The following is a 19,114-nucleotide window of genomic DNA, read 5'->3' as shown; positions in this document are numbered from 1 at the left end:
ATGAGGATGTTATTAGAACCTTTGGCTTATATTTTAGTCTCTGTCAAAATGCTGAAATGGATAGTGCAAAATTTAATCAAAGCAGTCAAAAACAGATTGAAGGAATCGATTCATTCATCAATGATCTCTATTGTTTGGCTGACAATTGTGAGTACAGAACAGTAAAAGATGACTTGATCAGAGTTTTAGATGAAAATCCCGGACTTTTTACAATCTCGAGAAGATGTAACAGTAAATAAAGCCATAACAACTGGCCAGGCAGGTCAAAGAGCAGGAGGCAAAACAATGATTTTGTAAGAGCTGCGAGGGGAATCCCGCAGGAACAACCCAATTAAGTTTGTGGGTTGTAAAACCAAAAGTATAGCAAGGGCAGCCAGGAAAATGGCCTGCAAGGATAATAACTGCCATTTTCCAATGTCCTCACCCTGAGGGGCAGGAGGTCCACAGGCACGGTGAATACCCTGTCCAAATTGCACAGTGTCGTGGGTGTGTCAAGAAGGGCCATTTTAAAGCAGTTTGTCATCCAAGGAAGGGAGATCTCCGCTAAAGGTAGCTCTATCCAAGGGACACAGGAATCAGACAATCAGGAAATCACTTTCCTGGGAGAATTAAAATAAAAGCCAGTCTGGAGCACTAACATTGAAGTCAATGGACATCATACAGACCTTAAATTGGATACAGAATTTGGAGTCTTAGTTTTATCTGACAGAGTTTCATGGCTGAACGCAACTACTCTGCAACTTTTATCAATCCAACTCCCAAAGTTCAGCAGGAATCAAGCTAAATGTCAAAGGTCAGCTAGTTGCAGCCAAAGACAGGACAATCTCTGAGGCACTGTATTTCACCCAGAATCAGGAATGCTGTTTGTTGAGTGGGAAATGCTGCATAACTCTGAACATAATGCTTAAAGTTGGTGAAGTCAATGGACAAGAACAAGGCAACGGATTTAGGAGAGAAATTCTAAAACTCTTCATAGGCTTGGGAAAATGGAAGACTGTATATCACATCACAGTCCTGACAGATGCAAAGTCCATTTGTCTATTTACGCCCAGGAAGGTCCCACACCCATTTCTGTAAAAGGTCAGGAGCGAGATTGAGACGATGCTTCAACAAGGGGTTATTTCACCAGTCACCAAACCAAGCAGCTGGTGCTCTGGTCTGGCATCAGTTCCAAAACCAAATGGCTCCATCAGAATCTGCGTTAACCGCAAATAACTGAATAAGACAGTGGAGTGAGAAATACATTCAATGGCATTGGTATATCAGAACTTAGCCTAACACGCAGAGAATACAATCTTTACCAAGGTCAATGCAAACAGCAGATTCTGGCAGTTGCCACTGGATCAAAACTTCTAACCACTTTCATAACACCCTTTGGACATCACCGTTTCAACTGTCTGCCTTTTGGCATGACATCCAAGCCAGGAATTTTCCAATGGATGATGTCCAATGTACTGAAGGGCATGGAAGACACCCTTTGCCATGTTTTGATCCATGGCTTAACAAAGGAACAAGATGACAAGAGAATCAGAGAAGTATTATAAATGCTGCAAAATGCTGGCTTGACACTGACAAATGTGAGTTTTCCAGGGCCACAATAAGATTCCTAGACCATATTACACAGGCAACAGGAGGCACTGCAGACCTACAGAAGACAAAAACCTTAAAAACATCCCCATCACCAAGGAATATCACAAAACTACAATGTTTTATGGGTATTATAAGCCAACTGGGAAAGTTCCTACCTCACTTAGCTGAAGTAAATGAACCTCTCAGACAGCTTTTGCCAACAAGATGAGGTGTGGGCTGGATGGAGCATCAGCAACAAATCAAAACAATGTTAACATCTTCAGGGATCCTAGTGAGCAAGCCTCCCGAGCTTCCCTACACATTGATACCAAACGTTATGGTAAAAGACCATGGTCAGGCCAGAGAAAAGGAAAAAATTACAGAGCAAGTCAAGCCCATACTTTCAACCAATGTCACAGGGCTCATGACCTTCCTGCTCTCAAAAGGGAAGCAATGGTGTGGATTGGAGACTAGCAGCGAGAAGGTAATGTAATAGAAAACAACAACTAAGATTGTATCTGGTCCAGACACATAATGACATCATTCGAAAGAACAGGAGTGCCTTGATTTCAATTGGACCGGAAACTATTAGCAGGGGTGGGCTGCATACTCCAATCCTCAGGAGAATGTCACACATACAGAACCACAAATGGGCAAAACAAGGAGCGACAAATCTCAGGGAATGAGTTCAGAGAAACAGATCCTCAATTAACTCAAAAGGAACTCCACACTCGTTCTTAGAGATTGAAACCACCAATGAAACGATCCCTTTAAAAGCAGAAATTTGGGGGGGAGCTGTAGGAAGATGTGTATCTAATAATAGGGATAAAGACTTGGGGGAGATGTAGTGTAAAGGGTTAAATCTAATAATAGTTACTGAGCATGTGTGTAAGGAGCTATGTAATTGTGTTGTCACTCACTGGGAGAAGATGAGTGAGAAGCACCTAAAGAGAACATTTAACTCTGTCCTGATGTACTGACCATGTAGAGGGAGTTAGTGTTGTAAATAAAAAAGAGTTTTGAAGGGAACCATTGCCTCCAGCAAGATCGCTTCTAGTGTAAGAAAACCAATTTCTCATGAGCTAACCCAACAATAACAGAGTTAGACTCTCTCTCTTGTTGGAGATGGCTATTGCCTAGCACTTGTGTGGTGTGAATCTTACTTGGCACCTATCAGTACAAGTCTGAACGTAGTCCATGTTTTGCTGCATATGGACATGGGTTGTTTCAATAACTGAGGAGTCACAAATAGCACTGAACATTGTTCACTGATGATTGCACATTACCACTTCTGATCTTATGATGGAAGGAAGGTCATTGATGAAGCAGCTGAAGATGGTTGGGCCTAGGACACTACCCTGAGGAACTCCTGCAGTGATGTCCTGGGACTGACCTCCAACAACCACCTTCCTTTGTGCTCGGTGTGAGTCCAACCAGCAGAGAGTTTGCTCGGGCTCCTTGATGCAACATTTGGTCAAATGCTGTCTTGATGTCAGTCACTCTCACCTCACCTCTTGAGTTCTGCTCTTTTGTCCATGTTTGGTTCAAGGCTATAATGAGTTCAGGAGCTGAGTGGTCCTGGCAGAACCCAAACTGAGTGTCAGTGAGCAGGTTATTGCTGACTAAGTGCCATTTGATAGCACAGTTGATGACACCTTCCATCACTTTGCTGATGATTGCGAGTGGACTGATGGGACGGTAATTGGCCGGGTTGGATTTGTCCTGCTTTGTGTGGACAGGACATACCTGGGTAGCTTTCCACATGGTCGGGGAGATGTCGGTGTTGTAGCTGTACTGGAACATTCTGGCTAGGGTTGTGGCTAGTTCTGGAGCACAAGTCTTCAGTACTCCTGCCAGAACGTTGACAGGCCCAATAACCTTTGCAATATCCAATGCCTTCAATGGGTTCCAGGTCATTACCAATTGCTGCATTAAAAAAGACATTCTTCCTCACATTCCCCCTGTATCTCTGTCTCAACATCTTAATTTGCACCCCTCCTGTCTTTGTACCATCAGCTAACAGGAACAGCTTTTCTTTGTCCACCTTATCCAAAATGGTTCAGGGATGAGGGATTTTAGCTATAAGGTTAGTTTGTTCTCCTTGGAGTAAAGGAGGTTGAGAGGAGGTTTGATAGAAGTGTAATCAGTGTTAAATCTCACTCATCATTGAGCCACATAGTGGAGTTCACTCTGAATAACATGATTCTCAGAACATCCTGCTCTATCACATAAATCGTAGACACTTCATCAAAATCATTATTAATGTAATGAGGAGTTGGGATCTCTGGGATGACCAATAGGGATTCCACTGCTCGCACTGTCTGCTGAAAGTTAGCAACAAGGAGCCAGGAATTCTCACTGAAAAAAGTGGAAAATGTCACATTCATGTTTAACCTCTTAACTGAGGAGAAGAAAAAGAACCTCATGATTGGATCTTTACTTCTTCGCTACTCTATCAACATAGACTGGATTATTGCTAAAAAAAGACATGTCTGATCTTTTTGTCTTGCACTCATCAGGATACTTCACAAGAATATCAACATAAGTGGAAAACAACAATGTATGCCCTGAGGAATGAGACAGGAAAAATATCTTGACCAACAAGGTGCCTGCTTTAAATGTCAAACAATGCTTGGCAGTTAGCTGTTAGTCACCATCAATTGGAGCATTCTCCATGGTAACTCCTCTACCAGAGTCCACTTGCCAACCAATCAGCACTTTCTTCTCATACGGTATAATTTTTTGTTTTCCCCTTATTTTGGTATTCTTGCAAAGTGTCCTGATGAGTGCAAGATGAAAAGATTTGACATGTCTCTTTTTTCAGCCATACTCAAGCTCCGTAGTACCAAATAACTATTCACAGATTGGATTATGAAGAGGGTTCCTGATCATTGGCCATGATTTAACAGAGTGATGGAGAAACAACTGAGTTGAGTTGTTAGTGCCAACTAATTAATGGACTGGTGAACAATATATTCTAATATTCATAATCAGATCCAGCCACACTGTTTATTTGTAATTTGAAAATAAATCTAAGCTTTACAAACTTTGCATACCCCAAGATCTCAATCAACTGAACTTTTCAATCTTAACCTTCTGATTAATGAAGAAAATGGCTACCCATCAGAAAGGCCAACTGAACCAGGACTGTGAGAGCCTGTCATGGGTAATTCTCTCTCTCTCTTATCTGCATCGGAAGGTCATGTGTTCATAGTCCCACTCCAGAGACTTGAGCACAAAATCTAGACTGACGCTCCAGTGCTGGACTGATGGAGTGCTACACTATTAGAGGTGCAGTCTTTCAGATGAGATGTTAAAGTTAGGTACTGTCTGTTCCCTCAGATAGATGTAAAATACCCCCTGGCACCATTCCGAAGAAGAGCAGGAAGTGTGCCATGGGGTCTTTTACATCTATCACTGTCGCCGGGTCAAGATCCAGGAACTCCCTCCCTAACAGCACTGAGGGTGTACCTACACCACATGGACTGCAGCGGCTCAAGAAGGCAGCTCACCACCACCTTCTCAAGGGCAACAAATGATGCTCAGAAAAATTTTAAAAATGAATTGGATATAGTTTAGAATAGACAGTAAATTGCCTTAGATTTCAGTGATGTGGGGACGAGAGGCACTAATCTGCCAGATGCTTTTTTTTTAAACAATGTTGGAGATCTCTGAAATCAGAGTGAGGCTAATATTCAGAAATAAAATCAAAGCTCCCACCCTCAGCCTGAAAGCTTGCACTGATTTGTACTCTCCGGAACGCTCCAGATGGCTTAGACTCTGAAGCTGAGAATGGATAATTGAGTGAAGTCGCATCATGTTACAGTAAATGAGCTCAGCTCACTAAGATTGGGACTGATCTGGACGCATCAGCATATTTCAGACCCGCAACTCCCACACTTTAAGGAGTGAGGAATGATAGAGGTTAAATGGGGGAGGAAATTGCATTCCATTTCACATGGCTTTTTTTTAACACCCATTCAGATAAAAGGGATCATATTTCTAAAGACTGTCTTTGGGCCAGTCCAATGCTTTGCTGGCCACAGTCAGGGTCTTGTTTTTCATGGGGCTGTAACTTGTAGAAATTTTCTCCTTTGTGATAAATTATGTTCCCTAAATTAGCCAGAGCTGCAACTGGAAGACAGATTTAGAAAGGTTCCTCCGTGCTGACTCAAGCATCTAGTGTTCTCAAATACCAGCTCTCCTTTCTCTCTTTCACTGTCCTCTTCTCTCTATCTCCCCTTTCTCTCTTTTCCTGTTCCCTTCTCTCTCTCCCCTTTCCCTCTTCCCCTGTCCCCTTCTCTCTCTCTCTCCCTCTTCCCCTGTCCCCTTCTCTCTCTCTCTCCCTCTTCCCCTGTCCCCTTCTCTCTTTCCCCCTTCCTTCTCTCTCTCTGATTAAAAACACAAAGGGCTGAAACCTTCAACTAAATTCCCAAAGAATTATTCAGTAAACACTGCTAAACAACTTGATTTCTATGGTGACAGCTAGAGGGAAAGAGCAGGGGAATGGGACTAAGATAATAGCAAAAAACTGCGGAGGCTGGAAATCCAAAACAAAAACAAAAATAGCTGGAAAAACTCAGCAGATCTGACAGCATCTGTGGAGAGGAGCACAGTTAACATTTCGAGTCCGCATGACTCTTCATCAATTCCTTAGTTCTGTTGAAGAGTCATACAGACTCGATGTTAACTGTGTTCCTCTCCGCAGATGCTGTCAGACCTGCTGAGTTTTTCCAGGTATTTTTGTTTTTGTTGCGGAGGAGAATGGGACTAATTGGATAACTCTTTCAAAGAGCCAGTCCAGGTATGATGGGCTGAATGGTCTGCTTCTGGGCTGCTTGATTCTATGATTCCATGGTGTGTACAGCATGTTAAAGGGTGAGGTTACCCTTGTTACTTTCCTGTATTTATCCTCCTCTCTACAACCGTTATTAAGCTGAAATAAAAACAGAAAGTGCTGGAAATACTCAGCAGGTCAAACAGCACCTGTGGGAGAGAGAAACAGAGTTAAAATTTCAGGTCGATGGCCTTCATCATAACTGATCGTTAACTCTGCTTCTTTCTCTACAGATGCTTCCTGACCTGTGGAGTATTTCCTGCTTTTTCTGCTTTGATTTCAGGTTTCTAGCATTTTCAGCAGTTTGCTTTGATACTAGTGAGGTGATCTACTAAGATCTACCTTTGATACTAGTGAGGTGATCTAGTAAGATCTACCTTTGATACTAGTGAGGTGATCTAGTAAGATCTACCTTTGATACTAGTGAGGTGATCTAGTAAGATCTACCTTTGATACTAGTGAGGAGATCTAGTAAGATCTACCTTTGATACTAGTGAGGAGATTTAGTAAGATCTACCTTTGATACTAGTGAGGCGATCTAGTAAGATCTACCTTTGATACTAGTGAGGCGATCTAGTAAGATCTACTTTTGATACTAGTGAGGCGATCTAGTAAGATCTACTTTTGATACCAGTGAAATGATCTAGTAAGATCTACCTTTGATACTAGTGAGGCGATCTAGTAAGATCTACCTTTGATACCAGTGAAATGATCTAGTCTACCTATGATACCAGTGAAATGATCTAGTAAGATCTACCTTAGATACTAGTGAGGCGATCTAGTAAGATCTACCTTTGATACCAGTGAAATGATCTAGTAAGATCTACCTTTGATACCAGTGAAATGATCTAGTAAGATCTACCTTTGATACCAGTGAAATGATCTAGTAAGATCTACCTTTGATACTAGTGAAATGATCTAGTAAGATCTACCTTTGATACTAGTGAGGCGATCTACTTCTGACTCTTAACCATTATCATTCAGGTGAGCATGATATGGTGAATGAGAATGGTCCAGCGTAACTTGTCCCCTGGTTTTCCTGCTTCATCTTGTGAACGAGTTCACCAGCAGCCATTCCTATTACTTCTGGTCTTATGCTAGAGATCCCAGATTCTATCACTCCATGGCACAACTCAGCATCTACCCTCTCCACCACTGCCCATTGTGGCTGTGCCAATGTGATATACAGGTTGCATTGCAGTAACTCACTAAGGTCACTGTTAAAGCATTCCCTACCCTAAAACCCAGAGGAAAATATATTTATGCAGTGTGTGGGTAGGATCAGGGATGAACTGCCTGAGAATGTGCTGCAGGAGGATTCAATTGTGGCTTTCAAAAGGGAATTGGATAATTATCTGAAGAGAGAAAAGATGCAGGGCTACAGGTCAGGGGCGGGGCAGTGGGAGTAGCTGAGGTGCAATTGCTGAGATCTGGCACAGACACGATGGGCTGAATGGCCTCCATTCTATGGTATCCATTCTATGATTCTAAGATGGACAGGAACAGCATTGTGGTGGGAATACCATTTAGCTCCACTGTCACACACTGCCTGGGCTGGGACACATATTGCTGCTTCATCATGACTGGATCAATATCCCTAACACTATTGTGGGACTGCCTGCCATCAGAAGGACTGCAATGCTACAAGGGGAGGGCCTATTATCACCTTCTCAGGACACTTGGAGTGGGTAATAAAGCCTTGCCAGCACCACTCATGTCCTGAGAATTATTTTTTTCCCTCCTAACACGAATGACTACAATGACCTAACAGTTGAGCATTGACATTATGACACAACGTGATAGAGTTGGTGGGGTGTGGGTTTTAGCTAGTAATGCTCAAAATGAGCTAAGAGTCCTTTTGGGTGTTAACAGGGAATCGTTTCCCCAGTTTGCTATTTCCAGGTTGCAGAACTTGGCGTTACAGAGGGATCTGGGAGGCATGGTACAGGAATCACAATGTTAGTGTGCAAGTACAGCAAGGGATTAGAAAGGCAGATGGAATGTTGGCATTTATTGCAAGAGGAATGGAATATAAAAGGGAAGTTTTACTGCAGCTGTACAGGGCCTTGGTGAGACCACATCTGGAGTAAAGTGTACTGTTTTGGTCTCCTTATTTGAAACAAAAGATATAATTGCTTTAGAAGCAGTTCAGAGAAGGTTCACTTGGCTCATTGGATGAGGGGCATATCTTATGAAGAGAGGTTGAACAGGTTGGATCTATACCCATTGGAGTTTAGCAGAAAGAGAGGTAATTTTATTGAAAGATATGAGATCCTGAGGGGATTTGATAGGGTAGATTCCAGGAGGATGTTTCCTCTTGTGAGAGACACTAGAACCGGAGGACATAGTTTAAGAATAAAGAGGTCTACCATTTAAGGTGGAGAAGAGGAGACTTTTTTTCTCTCTCAGAGGGTCATTAATCTGTGGAATTCTCTTCCTCAGAGAGCAGTAGAGACTGGGTCATTGAATTTATTCAAGGCTGAGCTAGACAGATTTCTGATAGACAAGGGAGTCAAGGGTTATGGGGCAGAAGTCAGCAACGTGGAATCGAGACCACAACCAGATCAACCCTGATCAGTGGGCTCAGAGGGATGAATAGCCTATTCCTGCTCCTAAGTCCTATGTTCTAGAGAGGTTATTAACAGCATTGAAAATGTCATGGAATTCCGTTCATGATTTCATGGTTTTGTTTGGGTTTTCAGGATAAAGTCCTCCTTTAAGAAGAGACAAGGAATCTGGATGAAAAGGAGAGGAGCTTTACCCTTCAACCTCTGGGTTGGAGGTTAAGGGTCAGACTTGCGAAACTGGTTTCTTTTGCCAACAGTAAGACATTGGCGTTCACAGAGCTCCCAGCTCTTCACAGACCAGACAGAGCTCCCAGTTACTATTTGCTCACCTCTTGCCTCTTGTTTCCATAACACCTGTGCACTTTGTCACTCCTTCTGGCTGTGACTCCCATTTCCTGTATGGTGCCAGGAGAGCATCCCGAATCTATACGTGTGCCAGTTACTCTGACCAATAGAGTCTAATGGAAATGGCCAGCAGAAATTTGAACATTAATGCCCAATGATTGTTTGAACAGTCTAACTATATTTGATTTGCCATTGCAGTCCTCTCCTGCAAGTTCAAACCTGGCTCCGCTGAGAGCAGCAGCCTCTGCTACCTCTGTCAATGAGCAATTCTTTATGTGGCTGTCTGGGTAATAGTGTTGGCATGCTATTTAAGATGGACAATCTCACAGTGAAACCTGGTCAGTGAAGGGGACATCTCTGGCTGACACTTCCCATGACTTACCTAAAGATGATGAGGCCTTGCATCCTGTAGTCAGCTAATTAAGCAGGGGTTGAGTCTGGGATCATGCCAGCTATTATGGATTAATACCCGTGTATTAGAATTGTAAACAGGAGTGTTGTTATTCCAAACTTTGATGTTCCCAAGAGGAGAAAGAGGGAAATTTTCCCAGCCCAGATGAACACACTACTTATACAGAGTGTGGTGCAGGGTGTTGTTACAATCTCTGTAGAGACCTATAACCTTCAAAGAGAAACTCAAACTTCCAGTTATTAGCTAAAAAAAAGGATACACATCCAAATTTCACATTTTATAATGTTTACCCAGATAAAAGCAAAAAGAACACCATTAACTAAACACTATTTTCATTTTGTAGGTGACTTATACTTCAAACAACAGAACAGAATGTGCCCTTTTACCAAAATCCCCAACTTTGGTATGTTACTCAGTCTCTTAAGTAGACATCCAATTCTCCTGGAACCAGTCAAAAATGGTTCACACCTCCTGTTCTCTTCCTTTCCCAATACTACCTTCCACAATGAGAATTTTCCTCAAGATTCTCTAGCTCCACCTTAGGTGAGCCCTCCACCCATTTTTAACCCCTCACAAACTCAATCTTCAAACTGAGTGCAAGCTCCCACCTGCATTCCAAGTGCTGAATGATAGGGTCAGCATTATCCCTGCTTTAGGTGCAGGCCTGGATGATTCTATTTCTTTCTCTCCCCTCCTCTCAGTTGGCTGCAAACCTCACAAGCCCAAACTGCAACTCAACTCTGTGATATTTCTGGGTTTATAGGGAAACCTGTAACCTAATCTCAAAATGGCCTCCTCTCCATGACAATGAGAAACACATTAGCGTTTCTACTTAGCTGATTGGCTTTTTATCTATCTCTGATCATAACCACCTTTCATCTTAGCAACAAAGCAATAGGTTCCAGCCTAACTGTTTAAAACTTGATAGCTACAATATCTTTCTGGGAATTTGAAGACTTAGGGTCAGGTTTTTGCTACCGAGGAAGGTAGCTCGGATCAGGAAAATTCCAAACTCGCAGGATCCACTTTGGTAAAATGTTGCAGTCCTTGCTCCTTGAGGCGGTGTGGGATAGGGTAAGACCCGCCAACCCTAAAAGCAGAGTGTCAAGTGTCAATAGTCAGAACGCAGACCAGTACTGTCCACATGTGGCTCTATCTCAGGGTGTTGACTGGCAGGGTCCTGACAGATCTTTGAGTTCATTAACAACATTTCAATTACTGCCACTGAGAGTGATCTTGGATAATATCCTTTACAATGTGTAGAAGGGAGGGCCAGCTGAGCCTGCAGGTACAGCCAAGTCCCACAGAGTGGCGAGTACTGAATGGAACATTCAGTAAAGAGACATCAAAAAGAACAAAGAACAAAGAAAAGTACAGCACAGGAACAGGCCCTTCGGCCCTCCAAGCCTGCGCCGATCATACTGCCCCTCAAATAAAACATTTTACGCTTCTGGGGTCCATATCCCTCTATTCCCATCCTATTCATGTAATTGTCAAGCTGCCTCTTAAACATCACTATCGTACCTGCTTCCACCACCTCCTCTGGCAGCGAATTCCAGACACTCACTACCCTCTGCATAAAAAACTTGCCCCGCACATCTCCTCTAAAGTTTTCTCCTCTCACCTTAAATCTATGTCCCCTAGTAATTGACTCTTCCACCCTGGGAAAAAGCTTCTGACTATCTACTCTGTCCATGCCACTCATAATTTTGTAAACTTCTCTCAAGTCGCTCCTCAATCTCCGTCGCTCTAGTGAGAACAATCCGAGTTTCTGCAACCTCTCCTCATAGCTAATAACCTCCAGACCAGGCAGCATCCTGGTAAACCTCCTCTGCACCCTCTCCAACGCCTCCATATCCTTCTGGTAATGTGGTGACCAGAATTGCACGCAATATTCCAAGTGTGGCCTAACCAAGGTTCTATACAGCTGCAATATGACTTCCCAGCTTTTATACCCAATACCCCTGCCGATGAAGGCAAGCATGCCATATGCCTTCCTGACTACCTTATCCACCTGTGTTGCCACTTTCAGTGACCTGTGGACCTGTACACCCAGATCCCTCTGCTCGTCGATGCACTTAAGCGTTCTACCATTTACTGTACAATTCCTACCTGTAATAGACCTTCCAAAATGCATTACCTCGTATTTGTCCGGATTAAACTCCATCTGCCATTTCTCCGCCCAAGTCTCCAACCGATCTATATCCCGTTGTACCCTTTGACAATCCTCTTCACTATCTGCAACTCCTCCAACCTTAATGTCATCTGCAAACTTACTAATTAGCCCAGTTACATTTTCCTCCAAATCATTTATGTATACTACAAACAGCAAAGGTCCCAGCACTGATCCCTGCGGTACTCCACTAGTCACAGCTCTCCATTCAGAAAAGCACCCTTCCACTGCTACCCTCTGTCTTCTATGACCAAGCCAATTCTGTATCCATCTTGTCAGCTCACCTCTGATCCCATGCGACTTTACCTTCTGTACCAGTCTGCCATGAGGGACCTTGTCAAAGGCCTTACTGAAATCCACATATATAACATTCACTGCCCGTCCATCGTCAATCATCTTTGTCACTTCCTCGAAAAACTCGATCAAGTTAGTGAGACATGACCTCCCCTTCATAAAACCATGCTGCCTCTCACTAATACTTCCAAATGGTAGTAAATCCTGTCATGAAGAATCATCTCCAATAATTTCCCTACCACTGATGTAAGGCTCACCGGCCTGTGATTTTCTGGATTATCCCTGCTACCCTTCTTAAACAATGGAACAACATTGGCCATTCTCCAGTCCTCTGGGACCTCACCCGTAGCCAGTGAGGATACAAAGATTTCTGTCAAGGCCCCAGCAATCTCCTCCCTTGCCTCCCTCAGTACTCTGGGGTAGATCCCATCTGGCCCTGGGGACTTATCCACCTTAATATTCTTCAAGATACCTAACATCTTCTCTGTTTTGATCTCAACATGATCCAGGCTATCTACACACAATATTGTTTTTTCCACAATAAAGAAATGTCCCTATCTCCCCTGGAACCACCAACACGTGTCAACCATGAGGTGTGCCAGTACATTCAGCTCTCTCATTACGCAAGTCTCAACCAATAACAATGGAGATACACATGAATAAAGTGAAACCACCGTAATGTGAAATACAAGTGGAATTTTAATTTGAAAAGCACCTGTTGTGTTCCCAACTCATATATTTCTATGAATGGAGTTGAACAGGAAAGCTGTGGCCGGGATACAGAGCCTCCCTGTTTGTCCGGGAAGATCTTCTCTAACCCGCCCATACCTGCTGCACCGTCAGCTTACAGCAGCTCTCACCACTGAAAAGCTTCACCACCGCGTGATCACACCTGTCTCCCATACACGCCTGACACTTTCAATTTTAAATAGAATCATGTGGGAAGCGAGAAGAAGCAGGAGTGGAAGTGATGCCCACTTCCTGTTCCACCATCAGGAACAGTGTGCCACAGTTAAAATTCTACCATTGACTCTGTTTCTCTCTCTCCACAGATGCTGCCAGACCTGCTTAGCATTTTCTGTTTTTACTTCAGAATTTCAGCATCCACGATATTCTACTTTAGTTTAAATTCCTGCAGTATCTGTGAGTGCTGAAGATGGGGCTGTGAATGTTATCTTCAGAATGAAATGTGACACACTTTCACTGCTTGGCATTAAGACTGCATTCACTCACAGATGGATAATTTGAAGTAGTTTCTCACAAATTTCTGAAAATGCATCCTGAAATATTTTCCACTTGCTATTTTATTGGTAAGGGAAATTTTATTTAATTGATGTGTTAATTTAAAGTTAAAAAAATATATTCAACAATAAGGTGATTACAATTATCCACTGTTTTTGTGTTTTTTAATATCTTTAGAACCATAGAACCATAGATCACTACAGCACAGAAAACAAGCCATTTGGCCCTTCTAGTCTGTGCCAAAATATTATTCCGCTAATCCCATTGACCCGCACCTAGTCCATAACCCTGCAGACCTCTCCCATCCATGTATCTATCCAATTTATTCTTTATTAAAGTTTTTACCTGAGACTTTTAACCTCCCCCAATCAGCTGTAATGATGGGATATTTTCTTTACCTTCTACCTAGGAGTAGTACATTTTCTTCAAATAATTTTGAAAGTTTTATTGATGTAAAACTCCATGCGAGTCTATTTTAAATGGAAGAGCTTTGGGAGAACAGTGATAGGGTTTTTACCACAGATCTGTTATAGCTTTTGGTTTCATTGACTCAAAAAAGCTGTATTAAGTTGGGGTGGAGGTGACAAGAGAGAGAAAGGATGACTGAGGGAGACCCAGGTTGCTGACAAACGTAGAGAGGAAAAGAAACTGAGTCAGTGAAAGAGGGAGAGAGGAGGAGAGATAGGGAGATAGAATTATTATGGGTTTGTCTAGGGATCCCTTGGTTTCTTATTCAAAAGATATTGCTGCAGATAATGGTCTTTTGTTCAAAATACTTCTATTTATATCACTAACGCTATACACGGTTACAAAGCATCAGGGCATCCTCGTCTCCTTGGTGGTCTCAGCAGTCTTCCTGAATGAGTGCGGAGTTTCTCTTGTGGTAGTTGGGAAGCCATTTTCTCTGAAGACAGTTCCTGGGGGTTGTAATACCTGGCTTTCTTCACTTGTGGTTCTGCTGGTGATGCTCTCCTGAGGCTCAGGGTAGGCAGCCACCTGCTAATGGGTTTCTGCCCATTGCAATCAGGGAAGTTCAGGTTCCTTCTAGTGATGCACGAATGTGTCTTAACCTTAACAATCTCGGTTTCTGTAGTGGTGGGGAGTCCAGAACCAGGGGTCACAGTCTGAGGATATGGGGTAGACCATTTAGGACTGAGATGAGGAGAAATTTCTTCACCCAGACAGTGGTGAGCCTGTGGAATTCACTACCACAGAAAGTAGTTGAGGCCAAAACATTGTATGTTTTCAAGAAGGAGTTAGATATAGCTCTTGGGGCGAAAGGGATCAAAGGGTATGGGGAGAAAGCGGGCGCAGGCTATTGAGTTGGATGATCAGCCATGATCATAATGAATGGTGGAGCAGGCTTGAAGGGCTGAATGGCCTACTCCTCCTAGTTTCTATGTTCTTTTGCAAAAGATTTTCACATTAATTAGGCAACCCTAATGAAGAGGCAAGTGACTAAAATACATGTTCTTGTTAAGTAGAATCTGATCTCTTTGTTAACTGACAATTGCAAATATTGCTGACTGAAGATCCTGCTAATCGCAGTTGCTTGTTGTGTCAACAGTTCATAATTGAAAACAGAATTTGTTAATAATACAGAAACAGGAGGAGACCATTCAGCCCCTCAAGCTTGTTCTGCCATTCAATTAGATCAAGGCTGATTTGATTTAATTCCATCTAACCCTCCCTTTGTTCTATAACCCTTAATACCCTTAACCATAAAACATTATCTTCTCTATTTGGAAATTTTCAACTGACCGTGCTCAGTTGAACAGCAACTTGGAGGAGAGTTCCAAATTTCCTGTACTCCTTGTACTTCCTGACATCACCCCTGAACGGCCCAGCCCCAAAATTAAAATTCTGCCCACTTGGCCTGGACTTTGACCCCACCCCACCCCACCCCACCTCAGCCCACAAAAGATAAGTAGGGCAGATAGACAGAAACTGTCAACTCTTTTAATCATCTGAAACATTTCAATTAGTCCTCCCTTAAACTTCTAAACTCAAGAGAATACAAGCAACTGGTCCCTGAAATGAAACTTATTTAACACATTAATAAATGTCATACCTTTCCAGAAATGAAGCTTTGGGAATTCAATGTCCAATTCCTTTTCACACAATGGTTACAGCACCAAAGGAGACCATTCAGCCCATCATATCTCCACCAGCTCTCCGAATGAGCAATTCACCTCGTTCCATTCATCCACCTTCTCCCCGTAACCCTGCACCTTCTTTCTTTTCAGATAATAATCCAATTGCCTCCAGAATACACCAATTGAATCTGCCTCCTCCATATTCCCAGGTAGAGCATTCCAGGTCCCAACCACTTGCTGTGTGAATAAGTTACTCCTCATCCTTTTTTAGGACCTTTTGAAGGAAGCAAAGGAGTTCTCAGGTCACCACAGGGCAGGGGGGTGGAGTCTGCAATCCTTCCCCTCTATGCATGCTGGGAAATTCTGGCACTGCACATGCTCAGGAAAACTCCCAATGGTCCTGAGGTAAAAATACGTTGATGTGACAGAATCGACACTGCCGACTCTGAGAACAGACGGAGTGATTGAGAGAATTGTTTCATTGCTCAGGGGGTTGTTACGACTGAAACGCTAGGGTTGTCAACTCTGATTGGGCGTATTCCTGGAGGTTTCACCCTATGACCTCCCATCTCGCGCTGCTCCACCCCCCTCACTTGCTTCATTGGTCCATCTTCCAGAGGCCCAGCCCTCCCACAGGCCAGTTGGAAAGGGAATAGCAGTTGCTTTGTTTTCCCATTGGATTGATCTGCACTATTAGTGAAACAGCTTTCCCACATCTCCAATCTTTTTATAGCTTATAAATTAAAGTGTTCAAAGAAAATGGTTAAAAAGCACAATTTGGTTTCACATTCCTATGATTTTTCTCACATGTTACTGCAGTGTCCTGGAGGTTAATCTCCATTCCTGGGAACTCCAGGTCAATCCTGGAGAGCTGGTAGCCCCACGGCCTGAATTTTACACCTGTTGGACGTACGTGATTGGTGGGTCTGGAGACAGACACGGAATCCACTGCCAGGGGACCTCAAGGAGCAAACGCGATTCCACCATGGCTGGCCAATTAACTGGCGGCCAGTGTTAAACACGTGCTGAGAGAGGCTCAGCGCTCCCAGGGAGTGGGAAGAGGGGGAGCGGCGAGCTGAGAGAGGGTGTGGGCGCGAGGTTTACAGCGAGCTCTCTGAAGGCTGACAGCTGCTGTGGAGCTGCCTCAGGGAGCTGCAGTATTGTTCAAAGGATCATTGCACACAGAAAATGCCACAAACTATCTCCGACAGCAATACTCATAGCTCATCAAACTTCAAACATCTTCTGGGCATTTTATCCCACCCTGGATCGAGAATGATGCAAAAATGTGAAGGCCACCTGGCCAATTAACCCATGTGCCAAGTGTAAACTAGCACCGGGTCTCTAAATATCCCGGCTGATTGGGGCTTTCATTGTCAATGGGAGAGCATCCGACTTTATGGCCCCGCTCACCGCCGGTATCGTCCAGTCTACTCACCGCCGGGATCATCCACCCCGCTCACCGCCAGGACCGTCCACCCCACTCACCGCCGGGATCGTCCACCCCGCTCACCGCTGGGATCGTCCACCCCGCTCACCGCCAGGACCGTCCACCCCGCTCACCGCCAGGATCGTCCAACCCGCTCACTGCCGGGATCATCCACCCCGCTCACCGCCAGGACCGTCCACCCCCATCACCGCCGGGATCCTCCACCCCCATCACTGCTGGGATCCTCCACCCCCATCACCGCCGGGATCGTCCACCCCGCTCACCGCCAGGACCGTCCACCCCGCTCACCGCCAGGATCGTCCACCCCGCTCACTGCCGGGATCATCCACCCCGCTCACCGCCAGGACCGTCCACCCCCATCACCGCCGGGATCCTCCACCCCCATCACTGCTGGGATCCTCCACCCCCATTGCCGCCGGGATCGTCCACCCCGCTCACTGCCGGGATCGTCCGCCCCCATCACCGCCGGGATCCTCTGCCCCCATCACCGCCGGGATCCTCCACCCCCATCACCGCCGAGATCGTCCACCCCCATCACCGCCGGGATCCTCCGCCCCCATCACCGCCGGGATCCTCCACCCCAATCACCGCCGAGATCCTCCACCCCCATCACCGCCGGGATCCTCCGCCCCCATCACCGCCGGGATCATCCACCCCGCTCACCGCCAGGACCGTCCACCCCCATCAACGCCGGGATCCTCCACCCCCATCCCCGCCGGGATCCTCCACCCCCATCACCGCCGGCATCCTCCACCTCGCTCACCGCCGGGATCGTCCACCCCCATCACCGCCAGGATCCTCCACCACGCTCACCGCCGGGATCCTCCACCCCCATCACCGCCAGGATCGTCCACCCCCATCACCGCCGGGATCCTCCACCCCCATCACCGCCGGGATCCTCCACCCCCATCACCGCCGGGATCCTCCACCCCCATCACCACCAGGATTGTCCACCCCCATCCCCGCCGGGATCCTCCACCCCCATCACCGCCGGGATCCTCCACCCCCATCACCGCCGGGATCCTCCACCCCCATCACCGCCGGGATCCTCCACCCCCATCACCGCCGAGATCGTCCACCCCCATCACCGCCGAGGTCGTCCACCCCGCTCACCGCCGGGACCGTCCACCCCCATCACCGCCGGGACCGTCCACCCCCATCACCGCCGGGACCGTCCACCCCGCTCACCGCCGGGATCGTCCACCCCCATCACTGCCGGGATCGTCCACCCCCTTCACCGCCGGGATCCTCCACTCCGCTCACCACCGGGATTGTCCACCCCGCTCACCGCCGGGATCATCCACCCCCATCACCGCCAGGATTGTCCACCCTCATCACCGCCGGGATCCTCTACCCCCATCCCCGCCGGGATCCTCCACCCCGCTCACCGCCGGGATCGTCCACCCCGCTCACCGCCGGGATCCTCCACCCCCATCACCGCTGGGATCGTCCACCCCCATCACCGCTGGGATCATCCACCCCGCTCACCGCCGGAATCGTCCACCCCCATCACCGCCAGGATCCTCCACCGCCATCACCGCCGGGATCGTCCACCCCGCTCACCGCTGGGATCCTCCACCCCCATCACCGCTGGGATCGTCCACCCCCATCACCGCCATGATCGTCCACCCCGCTCACCGCCAGGATCGTCCACCCCCATCACCGCCGGGATCGTCCACCCCCATCACCGCCGGGATCGTCCACCCCCATCACCGCCGGGATCGTCCACGCCCATCACCGCCGGGATCGTCCACCCCCATCACCGCCGGGATTGTCCACCCCGGTCAGCCTGGGCTTATGGCTGGGTGGTCACTTCCCCCCTGCTGGGTTCTGTTATGATGCCGCCGGTAAATCCCGGCCTGGTTTCTTTTCCTTGCATCCGAATGCAGAAATTTCAACTGTTTGGCACTGTTCAGGCCACTTTACAGGCAAAGGGTTAAGTTTTATTCCAGGTAATCCAGCCTCAGCCTCTAAAAACACTCCGGACATCTCTCTCTGTATTTATATATATTTCCTTTGAGAAGCTGGAACATAGCAACATAGAAACAGCGGCCTGAGCACAGCTCCACACAGTCAGCGTGGACCCCAGCCAGTCAGTCAGCACAGAAAGAAGCCAAATATGGTATTAA

General features: G+C 46.0%; 1 protein-coding gene across 1 annotated transcript; it reads left to right on the top strand.

Annotated features, from left to right (window-relative positions):
* Positions 1-16,934: 16,934 nt before the first annotated feature.
* On the top strand, positions 16,935-18,824 carry LOC121272022 (basic proline-rich protein-like). Its single transcript, XM_041178381.1, has one exon. It carries the CDS (start codon positions 16,935-16,937, stop codon positions 18,822-18,824), a length of 1,890 nt encoding a protein of 629 aa, XP_041034315.1.
* Positions 18,825-19,114: the final 290 nt, after the last annotated feature.

This window comes from Carcharodon carcharias, chromosome 32 (assembly GCF_017639515.1).
Source record: "Carcharodon carcharias isolate sCarCar2 chromosome 32, sCarCar2.pri, whole genome shotgun sequence".
In the NCBI taxonomy this organism is placed as follows: domain Eukaryota; kingdom Metazoa; phylum Chordata; class Chondrichthyes; order Lamniformes; family Lamnidae; genus Carcharodon; species Carcharodon carcharias.
This window is presented reverse-complemented; position numbering and strand designations above follow the sequence as displayed.

Bases quoted from the DNA above. Each gene is read 5' to 3' on its own strand.
- LOC121272022 (XM_041178381.1), top strand. From the start codon at position 16,935: ATGGCCCCGCTCACCGCCGGTATCGTCCAGTCTACTCACCGCCGGGAT.